The sequence below is a fragment of the Ylistrum balloti genome, unplaced genomic scaffold (assembly GCF_031769215.1).
Source record: "Ylistrum balloti isolate Yb309-2 unplaced genomic scaffold, AGI_CSIRO_Ybal_v1 Utg370312, whole genome shotgun sequence".
NCBI lineage: Eukaryota > Metazoa > Mollusca > Bivalvia > Pectinida > Pectinidae > Ylistrum > Ylistrum balloti.
This window is the reverse complement of record NW_026782231.1, coordinates 1,091,599-1,108,584: the sequence shown is the minus strand read 5'-3', so window position 1 is coordinate 1,108,584 and position 16,986 is coordinate 1,091,599. Positions and strand designations below refer to the sequence as shown.

Here is a 16,986-nt window from a genome sequence, read left to right as displayed (position 1 = left end):
TTTATAAATTTTACATTGGATAGAAACATTGATATGAAATGATTCCGTGACTATTACGTCTTTATAGGGGATATAGAGACCGTCACAGTCACGGTTCACGGATTACAATGTCGATATTGAGTAATGGTTCAAAAAAATTAAATCCAGTTGTTATCGGAATTACACCATGACGTGTTCAGGGAATGTAAATATAAGCCTTCAGTATGCTACGTTATTGAATTTGAGTTTGGATTATGATTCTATTGATATGTTGGTGTTTTCGGGTTTTTGGGTGGATTTTTGGGTGGGTGGAGGGTATCTACAAAGCTTTTTTCCAAAATATTAAATGAAGATGATATATCACTAAAAAACAGTTCAATAAAATACACCAGTTTTTTTTCAAAAGCAGATTTAATGATACCTAGCAGTACTATGATTGACAGACGTTTCCCATTGGTTCAATTGTGACGTCATAATTCAAGAAGTCATATATTGTTACGTCACCATGAAACATGAAGTTATAGCAGGTAGACTTATTCCTAAAAAAAACTACTGCTCATATAACAGATGTTATATATGTATAATGGTAGAAATAATCAGAATCCAACAAGTATAACAGATTTAGATAACAAGTCAGGATTGAAGATTACAATAACATCACAGCTACTCGGACTTAATCCCGCTTTTACTTTAAAGCTGAATCACCCTATGAATGTTGTTATCCTTCATTTCGAATACTGGTGATGATTCATCTCCTAATATCAGATCTTAAAATGGTAAAAAAAATCGCTATTCCTGTCGGGTAGAAGTTTACAGATAACCTGAAATGTGTTTGATACTGATTTACCATTTATCTAAAATCTACGTGACCGACCTTACACTTGTCTTTTCACTGACGTCTGATTCTACATCTGCTTGTACATAGTAAGACGTACTTCCTGTTTTGGACAGGAAACATGTTGACGGAAGCCACTTGTGGTTCTAACAGATATTGTACATGTGTCGTGTCTGATTGTAACATTGAGTTGATGGATTTCCTGTTTATATTTACTTCTTTCTCCTTCTGATATTTCGTGTGGAATTCATGTGGAATGTTTACATCTAGTTTCTGTACATATTATACAATACAGTACAATAGGTTTGTAATATCTCACGGAAACGTCCATGTTAACATCAATACACACGAGAGACTTGCTAACACACTATCTACTTTATTGTATGTGTAACGGTGTCTGTTTGAGATTTATTTTAATCGGTTTGTTGATATTTTGCCCTAGTTTTATGGAATTTGAATTTGAATTATGTTGCCATGTTGGTATTTTCTTATTATTTTAATTCCTCAATCACAACATAGGCTTCAACAATTAAATTGAATTAATAACGACATCTAGAAAGATTGTAATTTATTGTTTCACTCCACTGTGTACAATTTATTTGTATTGAAAGGAATTATTCACTTATTAGTGTTTGTACAATGAATTGTACTTCAATATCCACCGAACGTCGCTGACACACTGTGTTAACATACTATTTCTTGTCGTTATGATAAGGTAATGATAACAGGTAAGGTTACACAATGGCAGTGAAGGTTGAAATCTTCATACCTTCAGTGTTATAGATAAAAAACCAGTTGATGTTGATGGTCTATCGTCTATCTTATATTTATTTTTTATCTGAAATAATTCCTTAACGGCTGTGTAATCGTCATACACACTCAAACATGATACAGGAGAGCTATTGTTTCTTGTCTAAACAATGTGTTCTCTATAATACATCTATATAATATATCTATACAATACATCTATACAATATGTACTCTATATGATATATCTATATAATATACCTCTCTCTCTCTCTCTCCTCTCTCTCTCTCTCTCTCTCTCTCTCTCTCTCTCTCTCTCTCTCTCTCTCTCTCTCTCTCATCATTATCATCATCCATGGACACAACCTTCATAGACCTAACTATTTACTTTCAAGTGTTCGTACAAATCATGTCTGCATCCCTTATATATATCATAACAATGTGTATGTATGTTTTTCTACTAGGATGGTACGTCACTGATATACAAAATCTAACAACAGATAGCTGTCCCTTGAGAAGTAGATAACTACGTTGTTAGCATGCATGTTTCCAGACAAGTCAAATTATCCGTATGGTTACACGTATAAAGTCTTCATACAAAGTCCATAACATTATTCCAAGGACGTACAGAACCTTAGGGAGTTACACATGTGTACCGAGAGTGATAGATATATATATATAGGTTAGCTGTGTCGTGGTGTGATATGTGACGTATAAAATATATTGGATAGTTATATATATGGGATGACGTGAATGTTATGGAATCTCTGGGCTAGGCATTTGGTGCCGTAGATCGTGATGTCGAGGCCCAGACAGGACACGCGTCAAAAACTGTGTGACGATGGTGTTACAGTATCCAAAATGTATATAACGTTTATATATATAACTTACGTTTTACATTATAGAAGGATGGTCTACAACAAGATTATTGTCAGGAAGTCATTTACATTAACGAAATATCAAAATTCAGTTTGCCCGTTTGAACTGTGTGGTGGTCAATGGAAACGATTGCTATTGAATTAAGCATAGAAATAAAGATTTCAGGAATTCGTCTAACAGCATCAAACATATTCTTTACTAGATAGTAAAACACATCAATAACCTCTAGGATATTTCTATAGGTCGTTGTGATGAGATATTATTTAGATTTCCTACAAGTAACGACATTATTTTTATCCGGTGAAAAACCTAGAATTTATACTGCCTGGTTGATCACACTCATCCTTTGATGTCTCTCGAGAGCCCCGGCCGGCAGAGATATTTACACCCTTCAACATCGGCCTAATTATCGACCATTGTCTGTCGGCCACATGAGGAGCTGGACCGGACAGAACAACTTCCGGTCTGGTGCATCACGTGACGTTACAGAACGTGCTGTTGGATCTATTTTATATGGCTTACATGTAATCTCCAGACTGTTTGCCGCGGAGAATTCCTGCTTTCTAGATGTTATTGCTCGTACAACAGGGGTTCGTTATGTAAGATGATATATTTCATTTGCTTAAGAGTTTTTTTGCGACTGAGAAGGATAATTTTTGAGTATAGATATACTGTTGCCTTTGTTGTTTTCAAGACATCTTTTTTTCGTGGTTTCATTCAAACCTGCAAAACAGTGAGTAATGGAACCCTTGAAAATCAGACTTTTAGAGTATATATTATCATTAATACTTCTGTCATTCTTGCTCTTCACAGATGGTCCCCTGAGCCTCCAGGACTCGCTGAACGGTTCCATCCAAATGATGGATGTGGATACCGGCCAATCAGACTCGCCGTCCAAGTCTCCGCATGATATGTTAACCAATCAACGAACAGTTTCCCAATCGCCAGCCAATGCCATGTCCACCGACTCCAGCCACATGATGAACGGGGATCTTAACATAGACGAGCTAGCCAATGTAAAGAACTTAAAGGAAGCCGAGGTGGTAGTCCGTACGAAAGAGATAGTGAAGGTTTTAGCAGGACTTGATACGTATGAGGACGGTCTGGGAATGAAGCTTGTAAAAGCTTTAGGCGATACCTACTGGGGGTACCGACCTCATCGGAAAAAAATCGGAGACGGATTAGCGGAGGCGGGATTTGGTGGTTAGCATGGATACTGATCTAATTCTGATACATTTTCTCAATTTTATTGTATATATTTAAACGTCATGTTGATATAAAATATCAATATGCCGATAAACCGGAATATTTTATCATCTAATATATATGGATAAACATTATCTTTGATATTTTAATAATTGCAAAAAATTACTAAAAGCTCGAAAACAAGCCAACTTCGAAAATGTTCCTATCACGAAAGTAAGTCTGTAGTTTCCCGCATCAACAAGTCTGTACTTGCTTAATTTGAAAGAACACAATCCGCGATTATTCTCGAGATTTCAGGGTGTATGGTCCGACTTTCAGTCTCGCAGTATTGTAGGTGGGGATCTTATTTTAAAAGCCTAGTTGTGCGAACTGATCTCAGATTATACGAGTTAAAAGCCTCGTTGTACGAGCTGATGTCAGATTATACGAGTTAAAAGCCTAGTTGTGCGAACTGATGTCAGATTATACCAGTTAAAGGCCTAGTTGTGCGAACTGATCTCAGATTATACGAGTTAAAAGCCTAGTTGTACGAGCTGATGTCAGATTATACGAGTTAAAAGCCTAGTTGTGCGAACTGATGTCAGATGATATGAGTTAAACAGCTAGTTATTTCATTAGAACCAGTAGCTAGGACAATGTATTCAGCATAGCTACAGTTTCTATATATTGACAGAACTAAAGGTATTTTCCTCTTTTCTGTGATATTATGTTTGCCTTACACTCATCGTTTGTAGAGGTAGCGATGAAGATGCTGAAGACACTGAATTCTAAAGGAATATTTAAAAACGACTCTATATGGTTCCCGGCCTACTATTCCCTGAACACACTTTGGAACTTCACGGACGCGAGTCTCCGTCTGGCTAAGGTAAGACAGTACGGTCGATATATGTCCTATTTACGGTTCAGGATATAAACATGTGCTTGACGTTCTTTTACTTATCAGATATATAAATACTGGGAAATTTATAGCCTTAAAGATCTAACACGTCTCTCCGTCTTGAAATTTCTTTCGATCATTGCGATCTGGCGATTCCCTTTTGTGCTGCATCGTAAACTTTCCGACTTCAATGAAACTTTACAAACAACCTCCCATGGCTACATAAGTACACAAAAATTGTAAATGATATGATCCCTGACCCCAAGGGCCAGTGGGGCCAAAAAGACTGAAATTGCAAAAGTTTTCTTCTCAATACCCAGATAAAGTAGAACCAAATACTCTTCTCGGACGGAAGTTCTTACGGTGTTTTACCATAATTGTAAATATCATGACCCCTGGGTCTCACATGTTTTACCAGGGGGTTGGTTGTAGGGGGTGTGGGGCATGGTGGGGTGGGGGGGGGGAGCATAATTTGTTTATTTTTTTTTTAGAAACAATTTCAAACCTGATCAGAATTATTTGTATAAGCAGCCAGTTTGATGAGATGCATATACTGGTCACGACTGAACCCCAGGGACTGAAATTTCAAAGAGATCCTGAATGGAAGATTCCAAACTTGGTTAGAAGCCTTAGCATGGAACAGCAGTTAATGTTATGCAAAATTTACATTTGCATTATGTGTACAATGCAGTTTAAGGTTTCTAACTTTTTAACAAAATCATTTCTTTGACATGTTACAATATGCATTTGACTCAGGTGACCGTAAAGGCCCTTGGGCCTCTTGTTTATTTTCCCCATTCACCTTCTACATTTTAAAAATTCAGACTTAAAACATCACTAACGAGTCCTAGAAGGACGATACAGCTGTATGATGTAGCGTTACTGACGAGTCCTAGAAGGACGATACAGCTGTATGATGTAGCGTTACTGACGAGTCCTAGAAGGACGATACAGCTGTATAATTTAGCATCACTGACGAACCTAGAAGACGAAATAGCTGTATGATGTAACATCACTGACGTGTCCTAGAAGGAAGAAGCAGCTGTATGATTTAGCATCACTGACGAATCTAAAAGACGAAATAGCTGTATGGTGCAGTGTTTTATGGTTTGGCCCTACTGTATTAAACTCTAAATTTGTATTTAAGGTGTTATTCGCTTGTGTGTCTTTTGTACAATCTTCCGTCTATATACTGGTAGATACTATATACTGGTAGGTCCTATATACTGGTAGGTCCTATATACTGGTAGGTCCTATATACTGGTAGGTCCTATATACTGGTAGATACTGTATACTGGTAGATACTATATACTGGTAGATACTATCTACTGGTAGATACTATATACTGGTAGGTCTTATATACTGGTAGATCCTATATACTGGTAGATACTATATACTGGTAGATACTATATACTGGTAGATACTATATACTGGTAGGTCCTATATACTGGTAGGTCCTATATACTGGTAGGTCCTATATACTGGTAGGTCCTATATACTGGTAGATACTATATACTGGTAGATACTATATACTGGTAGATACTATATACTGGTAGATCTGGTATATACTGGTAGGTCCTATATACTGGTAGATACTATATACTGGTAGATACTATATACTGGTAGATACTATATACTGGTAGGTCCTATATACTGGTAGGTCCTATATACTGGTAGATACTATATACTGGTAGATACTATATACTGGTAGGTCTTATATACTGGTAGATACTATATACTGGTAGATACTATATACTGGTAGATACTATATACTGGTAGGTCCTATATACTGGTAGATACTATATACTGGTAGATACTATATACTGGTAGATACTATCTACTGGTAGATACTATCTACTGGTAGATACTATATACTGGTAGGTCTTATATACTGGTAGATCCTATATACTGGTAGGTCTTATATACTGGTAGGTCTTATATACTGGTAGATCCTATATACTGGTAGGTCTTATATACTGGTAGGTACTATATACTGGTAGATACTATATACTGGTAGGTCCTATATACTGGTAGATACTATATACTGGTAGGTACTATATACTGGTAGATACTATATACTGGTAGATACTATATACTGGTAGATACTATATACTATATATATACTGGTAGGTCCTATATACTGGTAGATATATACTGGTAGATACTATATACTGGTAGATACTATATACTGGTAGATCCTATATACTGGTAGGTCTTATATACTGGTAGATACTATATACTGGTAGATACTATATACTGGTAGATACTATATACTGGTAGGTACTATATACTGGTAGGTCCTATATACTGGTAGATACTATATACTGGTAGGTCCTATATATACTGGTAGGTCCTATATACTGGTAGATACTATATACTGGTAGGTCCTATATACTGGTAGGTCTTATATACTGGTAGATCCTATATACTGGTAGATACTATATACTGGTAGATACTATATACTGGTAGATACTATATACTGGTAGATACTATATACTGGTAGATACTATATACTGGTAGGTCCTATATACTGGTAGATACTATATACTGGTAGATACTATATACTGGTAGATACTATATACTGGTAGATACTATATACTGGTAGATACTATATACTGGTAGATATATACTATATATATACTGGTAGGTCCTATATACTGGTAGTCACTATATACTGGTAGGTCCTATATACTGGTAGATACTATATACTGGTAGGTCCTATATACTGGTAGATCCTATATACTGGTAGATACTATATACTGGTAGGTCCTATATACTGGTAGGTACTATATACTGGTAGATACTATATACTGTTAGATACTATATACTGGTAGATACTATATACTGGTAGATACTATATACTGGTAGATCCTATATACTGTTAGATACTATATACTGGTAGATACTATATACTGTTAGATACTATCTACTGGTAGGTCCTATATACTGGTAGGTCCTATATACTGGTAGGTCCTATATACTGGTAGATACTATATACTGTTAGATACTATCTACTGGTAGATCCTATATACTGGTAGATCTATATACTGGTAGGTCCTATATACTGGTAGGTCCTATATACTGGTAGGTCCTATATACTGGTAGTAGATATACTATATATATACTGGTAGGTCCTATATACTGGTAGGTACTATACTATATACTGGTAGATACTATATACTGGTAGGTCCTATATACTGGTAGGTCCTATATACTGGTAGATACTATATACTGGTAGATACTATATACTGGTAGGTCCTATATACTGGTAGGTCCTATATACTGGTAGATACTATCTACTGGTAGATACTATATACTGGTAGGTCCTATATACTGGTAGGTCCTATATACTGGTAGGTCCTATATACTGGTAGATACTATATACTGGTAGATACTATATACTGGTAGGTCCTATATACTGGTAGGTCCTATATACTGGTAGGTCCTATATACTGGTAGATACTATATACTGGTAGATCCTATATACTGGTAGGTCCTATATACTGGTAGGTCCTATATACTGGTAGGTCCTATATACTGGTAGATACTATATACTGGTAGGTCCTATATACTGGTAGGTCCTATATACTGGTAGATACTATATACTGGTAGATACTATATACTGGTAGGTCCTATATACTGGTAGGTCCTATATACTGGTAGATACTATATACTGGTAGATACTATATACTGGTAGATCCTATATACTGGTAGGTCCTATATACTGGTAGATACTATATACTGGTAGATACTATATACTGGTAGGTCCTATATACTGGTAGATACTATATACTGGTAGATCCTATATACTGGTAGGTCCTATATACTGGTAGATACTATATACTGGTAGATACTATATACTGGTAGGTCCTATATACTGGTAGGTCCTATATACTGGTAGATACTATATACTGGTAGATACTATATACTGGTAGGTCCTATATACTGGTAGGTCCTATATACTGGTAGATACTATATACTGGTAGGTCCTATATACTGGTAGGTCCTATATACTGGTAGATACTATATACTGGTAGATACTATATACTGGTAGGTCCTATATACTGGTAGATACTATATACTGGTAGATACTATATACTGGTAGGTCCTATATACTGGTAGATACTATATGCTGGTAGGTCCTATATACTGGTAGGTCCTATATACTGGTAGATACTATATACTGGTAGATACTATTTACTGGTAGATACTATATACTGGTAGGTCCTATATACTGGTAGGTCCTATATACTGGTAGATACTATATACTGGTAGATACTATATACTGGTAGGTCCTATATACTGGTAGGTCCTATATACTGGTAGATACTATATACTGGTAGATACTATATACTGGTAGATACTATATACTGGTAGATACTATATACTGGTAGGTCCTATATACTGGTAGGTCCTATATACTGGTAGATACTATATACTGGTAGGTCCTATATACTGGTAGATACTATATACTGGTAGATACTATATACTGGTAGGTCCTATATACTGGTAGGTCCTATATACTGGTAGATACTATATACTGGTAGGTCCTATATACTGGTAGATACTATATACTGGTAGATACTATATACTGTCCTATATACTGGTAGGTCCTATATACTGGTAGATACTATATACTGGTAGGTCCTATATACTGGTAGGTCCTATATACTGGTAGATACTATATACTGGTAGATACTATATACTGGTAGGTCCTATATACTGGTAGGTCCTATATACTGGTAGATACTATCTACTGGTAGATCCTATATACTGGTAGATACTATATACTGGTAGATACTATATACTGGTAGGTCCTATATACTGGTAGGTCCTATATACTGGTAGATACTATATACTGGTAGGTACTATATACTGGTAGGTCCTATAATTGAATTGAATTGAATTGAATTTCTTTATTTCCTCCAACGCATGAAGATCAATTCAAAACATAAACGATAATATAAATATACATGGACATAATTTAATATGTTGTGATCTGGTCCAGAAGGAAAGTATATCTTCCTCTGACATTTAACTGTTCATTGTTTTAGTCTATGAGGTTAGAAATTTTGCAATTTTGTTAAATATTACTGAATTACACTACAGGCGGTGTAGCCAATGCACTAGCGCTGGTTTCATTTTATAGAAAGTCCGCGCGGATTCCACCATTAGCATCTTCCAGTGTTCGGGACTAACTTCCAACATATCATCATCTCCCCCAAGAAGGAAGTTTATAAGCCTATCATCATCATTCAATATCCAGACACTCTGTACAACCGGAAGTAAATTTACAATACTTGTTTGTAGTCTATCTCTTTCATCAAAATATATACGACAGTCGATTACTAGATGTTTCACAATATCATCCACATTTTGCTTGCACGAGTCACAGATACATTTTGTGATAGGTAGTGCTCCAAGTTTCACAAGAAATCCAAATTCTCTGCACATATCATCTAATTCAAAACACAGCAACCAGAGTTTGTGCGGGGCGATTCTTGGATGTATGGTTTGGAAGCGAGTAAGATCTGTTCGCCTTAACATACGCTGTTTCCATTCAAGTTCAGACGTCTCAGATACTGTTTTGTTCACAATATATTTCCAAGCAATTTTAGTAGGAAAGCAGCCGTATTTGATAAAACTATTCAGATATTCTTCAAGTCCGTATCTATAAACCGTAGTAATCAGTGTTCGAAAGATATCCGTGCATTCGAATAATCCAAAAATAAGCAATATTCCAATGTTAAAATTAAACAACTGTTTGTGTATTTTGGTGAAATCTGTCAAACACAGTCTTCCAAAAAACAATAATCGGTACTTATCTATGTAATGTTTTAGCCTACAAATACCAAGGGTTTCAATGGTACTTTCTGACGGGGAACTTTTGTCAAATCCTTGAAGGATTCGACAGCACTTCCGCTGGGTTACCTCAAGTTTGCCCAAACTTCTCTCTCGTACTTCTCCCCAAGTCTCACACGCATACATGCCAGCGGGTAAGATGACACGTTTCCAGACAAGAGAAGACGCTATCGGATTAATTTCTCCAAACCGAAGACCCATATCTCGAAGAGAATGAAATGATCTTTGTAGTTTGTGACAAACCCTGTCCAGGCATTTATTTACAGCATTAGTATTAGATATGACAGTTCCTGCGTATATCACACTCTCCTTTGTTTCTATTGTATTTCCTCCCATAGAAAAGTCATATTTTGCAGACTGGTTTCGGTTATTGAATACGATGATAGCACTCTTGGACGCGTTATATTTCAATTGCCATTTAAAGGCATACATTCTTGAAATTTCGATTAAGTTTTGTAAGCCGTTCTTACTAGAGGATATCAGACAGGTGTCATCAGCAAGTAAGATACCAGGTATATGTCTATCCACAATGTTTATGCCACAGTTTGTTCCACATATAGCCTTCATCAATCCGTCAATATACAGTTTAAACATAAAAGCGCTGAGAACTTTTCCCTGACCGACACCGCGCGTCACGTGTACGAAGTCGCTTAGTTCTCCCTTTAGTCTAACACATACTTTTGTTTGCATGTAAGAGCTGAAGATAATTTTCCACATCCGGCCGCGTATACCAAGTTCATATATTTTCAAAAAGAGACCATTCAGCCATACCCTGTCAAACGCCTTCTCGTTATCTAAAAAAGCGATGTAGAGCGATGATTTCCTTTCGGTATAAAAGGATACTATTTCTTTTAACGTGAAGATTGCTGGGATCGCCCCCATGTTTTTTCTAAATCCAAACTGTAGAGAATGTGGAAAATCAACTTTGTTGTGTATAATCCATTTCTCTATCCTTTCCAGAAGTACTTTTTCAAATAACTTACCGATGGAAGATGTCAGAGTTATTCCGCGGTAACTTGTTGGGTCTGACGGATTTTTATTCCCACCTTTGAAAATTGGTATTACTATTCCCTCCTTAAACCTTTGTGGAACACATTCCATTGACAATACAATATTGAATATAACGCACAGTGATTTGACAAGGGTTCTTCCGCCATATTTAATATGTTCATTGCAGATTCTATCTAGCCCTGGAGACTTACCAGTTTTCAGTTTTCTTATTTGAAATTGTAGTTCATCTTCTGATATTTCCCCTTCAAGCACATTATCTACACTGTACGAAGAATTGGAACGTAAAAGCTCTTGAATGGTGTCATCAACCTCAGCTTTAAATTGTACGTCAAACAACTCCTCTGTATCCACTGACAATAAATCACCGTAATACTGAGCCCAAAGGTTACACTTTGTCCGATCGTCCGTCGCCACCGTGTCTTTGTAGACGAGAGGTTTATCAATAGGCGTCTTGCCACGTTGTTTCCTAACAGTTTTATAAAACTCCTGAATATCTATTTCAGCCGAATTTATTAGTTCGTCCTGTTTTTTCTTGTTCCATTTCTTTGTCGCATAGCGTTTTTGTTTTCTAAATTCTCGTTTTCTGTCCTTATATATTTGGTACATCACATTTGATTCCGTCCTTGGTTTTCCTTCCGCTATCCATGAACGTCTCGCTACCCTCATATTATAATGGTGATTGTTAAGTTGATACTTTTTCCAGTACGGTTTTAAACACGTCCTAAATGTCCCAGTTGGAATGTTCTCTTCAGATGCTGACTTCATAATGTTTATTATATTTTCAAGACGGTTTTCTAATGACATATGTTTGATTGACGATGAATCCAGTTGAAGATTGGTAAGCAACTCTTCCACTTGGGTTAAATACATATCAAGTTGTAAGCAGGATGCTCTAATCCACTTCGGGAATCCATTTGCCTTTTGTTTTTCTGTTCTACGGAAAGCAGCTTCGTCTATCGAGACGAGTATTGGAAGATGGTCGGAAATTTTATACGAGCATGTACTATCAACTTTACTTGACCTAATGAAGGTTTCCAAGTATGCTGGAATAGCTATATAATCTATCAGTGTTTTTGATGTGTGATGTTTATTTGTCCATGTGTATGCCGGACCCGTCCGGATAGTTAGATTCACAGCATTAATCATGTTTCTGTCAGTCAAGTGTTGAAGTAATATTCTAGATCTGTAGCTGTTGGATGAAATGTCCGCGTTAAGATCGCCACACAAAATTGTTGTACTGGTAGGTACTATATACTGGTAGGTCCTATATACTGGTAGATACTATATACTGGTAGATACTATATACTGGTAGATACTATATACTGGTAGATACTATATACTGGTAGGTCCTATATACTGGTAGATACTATATACTGGTAGGTCCTATATACTGGTAGGTCTGGTAGGTCCTATATACTGGTAGGTCCTATATACTGGTAGATACTATATACTGGTAGATACTATATACTGGTAGGTCCTATATACTGGTAGATACTATATACTGGTAGGTCCTATATACTGTCCTATATACTGGTAGATACTATATACTGGTAGGTCCTATATACTGGTAGATGCTATATACTGGTAGGTCCTATATACTGGTAGATACTATATACTGGTAGATACTATATACTGGTAGGTCCTATATACTGGTAGATCCTATATACTGGTAGATCCTATATACTGGTAGATACTATATACTGGTAGGTCCTATATACTGGTAGATACTATATACTGGTAGATACTATATACTGGTAGATACTATATACTGGTAGATACTATATACTAGTAAGTCCTATATACTGGTAGATACTATATACTGGTAGATCCTATATACTGGTAGACCCTATATACTGGTAGGTCCTATATACTGTCCTATATACTGGTAGATACTATATACTGGTAGATACTATATACTGGTAGATACTATATACTGGTAGGTCCTATATACTGGTAGATACTATATACTGGTAGGTCCTATATACTGGTAGATACTATATACTGGTAGATACTATATACTGGTAGATACTATATACTGGTAGATCCTATATACTGGTAGGTCCTATATACTGGTAGATACTATATACTGGTAGGTCCTATATACTGGTAGATACTATATACTGGTAGATACTATATACTGGTAGGTCCTATATACTGGTAGGTCCTATATACTGGTAGATACTATATACTGGTAGGTCCTATATACTGGTAGATACTATATACTGGTAGGTCCTATATACTGGTAGATACTATATACTGGTAGGTCCTATATACTGGTAGGTCCTATATACTGGTAGGTCGTGGAGTAGGTTTGTCGATCTATAAGATGAATACCGTCCGCTTGTTCAGACAATAAAGGAGGTTTATAAAGTGATTAAGGGTATAGACTCTAAACCAGAATATGTTGAGAATTTTCATTATAAATCACACCGTTTGAAAAAAAATTGCCGGGTGTAATACTGAAGATATATGTCCAGGCGACATAATGCGTCTTGGAACAAAGTGAGCTGGTATGTAAGTGTGTGATTGATTTATTACATACAAATCGAATCCTTTGTTATTACAGACAGTGGCTGAAGCGGACGGTGTACGTTTCCTCACGGCCAACTGTAACCATCAACCATTCCTTACTAACCTCAACAATAAGGTGAGCTGTGTTCCGTGGTTAATGCGATACACCGGAAATAGTCCGACCACTTCAGATTTCCCTCTTTCACCTCCTAGGTTACGATATTTAGGACTCCTAGCATCGCTGCCGAGTTCTAGAAGGACGAAACAGATAATGGATCAAGTTTAATTCAATATTTTTCTGTATCTAGCTCTGAATTTGTATTGAGTGTCTTGTACAATCATGTTTTCATATATGCTAATTGTATAAGAGATAAATAAAAACTATGTGTCTTTAATTTTAGTGTAACTTAGAAAAATGTTAGTGAATAGTGTTCTTCACTTGTGTATCATTAGTATAATCTTCTAGATTTCACCTGGTAGACACCGCAGGTGAACGGTTAGTGCCGAGGTTTGACGTAACCAATATGTACAGCTTTTAATTCATTTAAGTATCTGTACTGTTCAGAATTAATATGTACTGCAGGTTCCTTTGAAATTATCAGATTTATGAAAATTAAACTGTGTTGTCCACTCGTGTGTCCTTGTTACAGAATGTGTACTACATAGTCAAGTCTTCCATGAGTATAGTACACAACATTGCCCGCAACCCAGACGTCATACATTTCTTCAAAGAGAGCAAAACCACAGAGGTGAGTAGGAAAAGTCTGTAAAATCTTCATTTTTATGGGTGTTTACGAGCCACATTTATTTGGGTTATCGGTTCAGGGTCATTTTTATGGGTGTTTACGAGCCACATTTATTTGGGTTTTCGGTTCAGGGTCATTTTTATGGGTGTTTACGAGCCACATTTATTTGGGTTTTCGGTTCAGGGTCATTTTTATGGGTGTTTACGAGCCACATTTATTTGGGTTATCAGTTCAGGGTAATTTTTATGGGTGTTTACGAGCCACATTTATTTGGGGTATCGGTTCAGGGTCATTTTTATGGGTGTTTACGAGCCACATTTATTTGGGTTTTCGGTTCAGGGTCATTTTTATGGGTGTTTACGAGCCACATTTATTTGGGTTATCGGTTCAGGGTCATTTTTATGGGTGTTTACGAGCCACATTTATTTGGGTTTTCGGTTCAGGGTCATTTTTATGGGTGTTTACGAGCCACATTTATTTGGGTTATCGGTTCAGGGTCATTTTTATGGGTGTTTACGAGCCACATTTATTTGGGTTATCGGTTCAGGGTCATTTTTATGGGTGTTTACGAGCCACATTTATTTGGGTTTTCGGTTCAGGGTCATTTTTATGGGTGTTTACGAGCCACATTTATTTGGGTTATCGGTTCAGGGTCATTTTTATGGGTGTTTACGAGCCACATTTATTTGGGTTATCGGTTCAGGGTCATTTTTATGGGTGTTTACGAGCCACATTTATATAGGGTTATCGGTTCAGGGTCATTTTTATGGGTGTTTACGAGCCACATTTATTTGGGTTATCGGTTCAGGGTCATTTTTATGGGTGTTTACGAGCCACATTTATTTGGGTTATCGGTTCAGGGTCATTTTTATGGGTGTTTACGAGCCACATTTATTTGGGTTTTCGGTTCAGGGTCATTTTTATGGGTGTTTAGGAGCCACATTTATATAGGGTTATCGGTTCAGGGTCATTTTTATGGGTGTTTACGAGCCACATTTATTTGGGTTATCGGTTCAGGGTCATTTTTATGGGTGTTTACGAGCCACATTTATTTGGGTTATCGGTTCAGGGTCATTTTTATGGGTGTTTACGAGCCACATTTATTTGGGTTTTCGGTTCAGGGTCATTTTTATGGGTGTTTACGAGCCACATTTATTTAGGGTTATCGGTTTAGGATAATTTTTCTGGATGTCTTTGTGATTATCATTATTAATAAATATTTGGACATTGTTGGGCCGCTAGGTGTTGCTGAAGTTCCTAAAGTCATACGAAGAACACGAGATGCTGAAGATAATGGCGATGTTAACTTTATCACATATCGTGGAAGAGGACGAGAACGACAAACTTATGGACGACACAGGTACCGTCTGTGAAATTAAATGGTTTTCATTATATGTAGAATATCTTCTGAGAGTAACTGGGCATGATATTCATTGAAGTAAGATACAAATTGTTAGGTGAAGTAATAAATACAAATATAAAAAGAAAAAGAAAACATTTTGACTTATGGTTCCTGACATCTCTCTTTGGTAAGATTTATTTAATATAAACCAGCGTGCCTTGTCTAAATATAAAGATTTTAGAATTTAACGATAAAGATATATGTGTCTGCTAGGTTCTATAGAGGGAACGCTGAAGTACATAGACAAAGCTATAGAGGAAGAACGGCGGAGATACCGGGGCTTCACACCTCAGGAACTCATGGACGGTCTAGGCAAACTGGCCGTCAACGACAACAACAAAAAAAAGGTAGGAGACTTATTTTATATCACTGATATAACACATCTTTATCACAATCTTATCCTATTAATATTATCTAGGATCAACTGTATGTAGGAAGGTGCAATGTTAACATATATCTGTTAAGGATCTTTAGTGAAAAAACGTTCACTCAAGCAAGTGGGGCGGGGCACGTTGTTTTTACACTGTTTCCCATTGTAGTGCCTTCTGGTTTCTTCCACGCCGAAGGTTTTCAACACTTTCTTCAAAAATTGCAAGGTGAAATACAATGAATCTATACTGTTGTGAGTGCTGAGCAATGTCCAACAAGCTTTCAGTATTTGGATATGTTACGATGAATTATATCAAATTAACAGGACATTGTATTTTAGCATTTAGCAAGACAGTCGCCAAGGAGATGGTTCTGATATAATATATGATTGATTTTAATCGATGGTGTATTATACAAGAAGTGTCTTTACTATAACGTTCCTCATCGTTATGATTGTGACGGTAGTTGGGGGGGGGCAGAGGTGAAGTTTTCCGATGTAAATAGTATTTGTTTACCTTTAATTTAATGCTTGATATATCTCATGCTAGAAAATCTTTCTTAT

The 16,986-nt window shown here is 36.5% G+C and overlaps 1 protein-coding gene across 1 annotated transcript in view; it reads left to right on the top strand.

The window, feature by feature from the left end:
- Nucleotides 1–16,986, top strand: part of LOC132553238 (uncharacterized) — a 33,384-nt gene that overhangs the window by 7,435 nt on the left and 8,963 nt on the right. Inside the window, exons 2-7 of the mRNA XM_060217466.1 lie at nucleotides 3,254–3,643; nucleotides 4,381–4,511; nucleotides 13,963–14,043; nucleotides 14,558–14,656; nucleotides 15,896–16,013; nucleotides 16,269–16,402. Of these exons, the coding sequence (XP_060073449.1) occupies nucleotides 3,254–3,643; nucleotides 4,381–4,511; nucleotides 13,963–14,043; nucleotides 14,558–14,656; nucleotides 15,896–16,013; nucleotides 16,269–16,402 (953 nt within the window). The remainder of the gene's footprint in view (nucleotides 1–3,253; nucleotides 3,644–4,380; nucleotides 4,512–13,962; nucleotides 14,044–14,557; nucleotides 14,657–15,895; nucleotides 16,014–16,268; nucleotides 16,403–16,986) is intronic.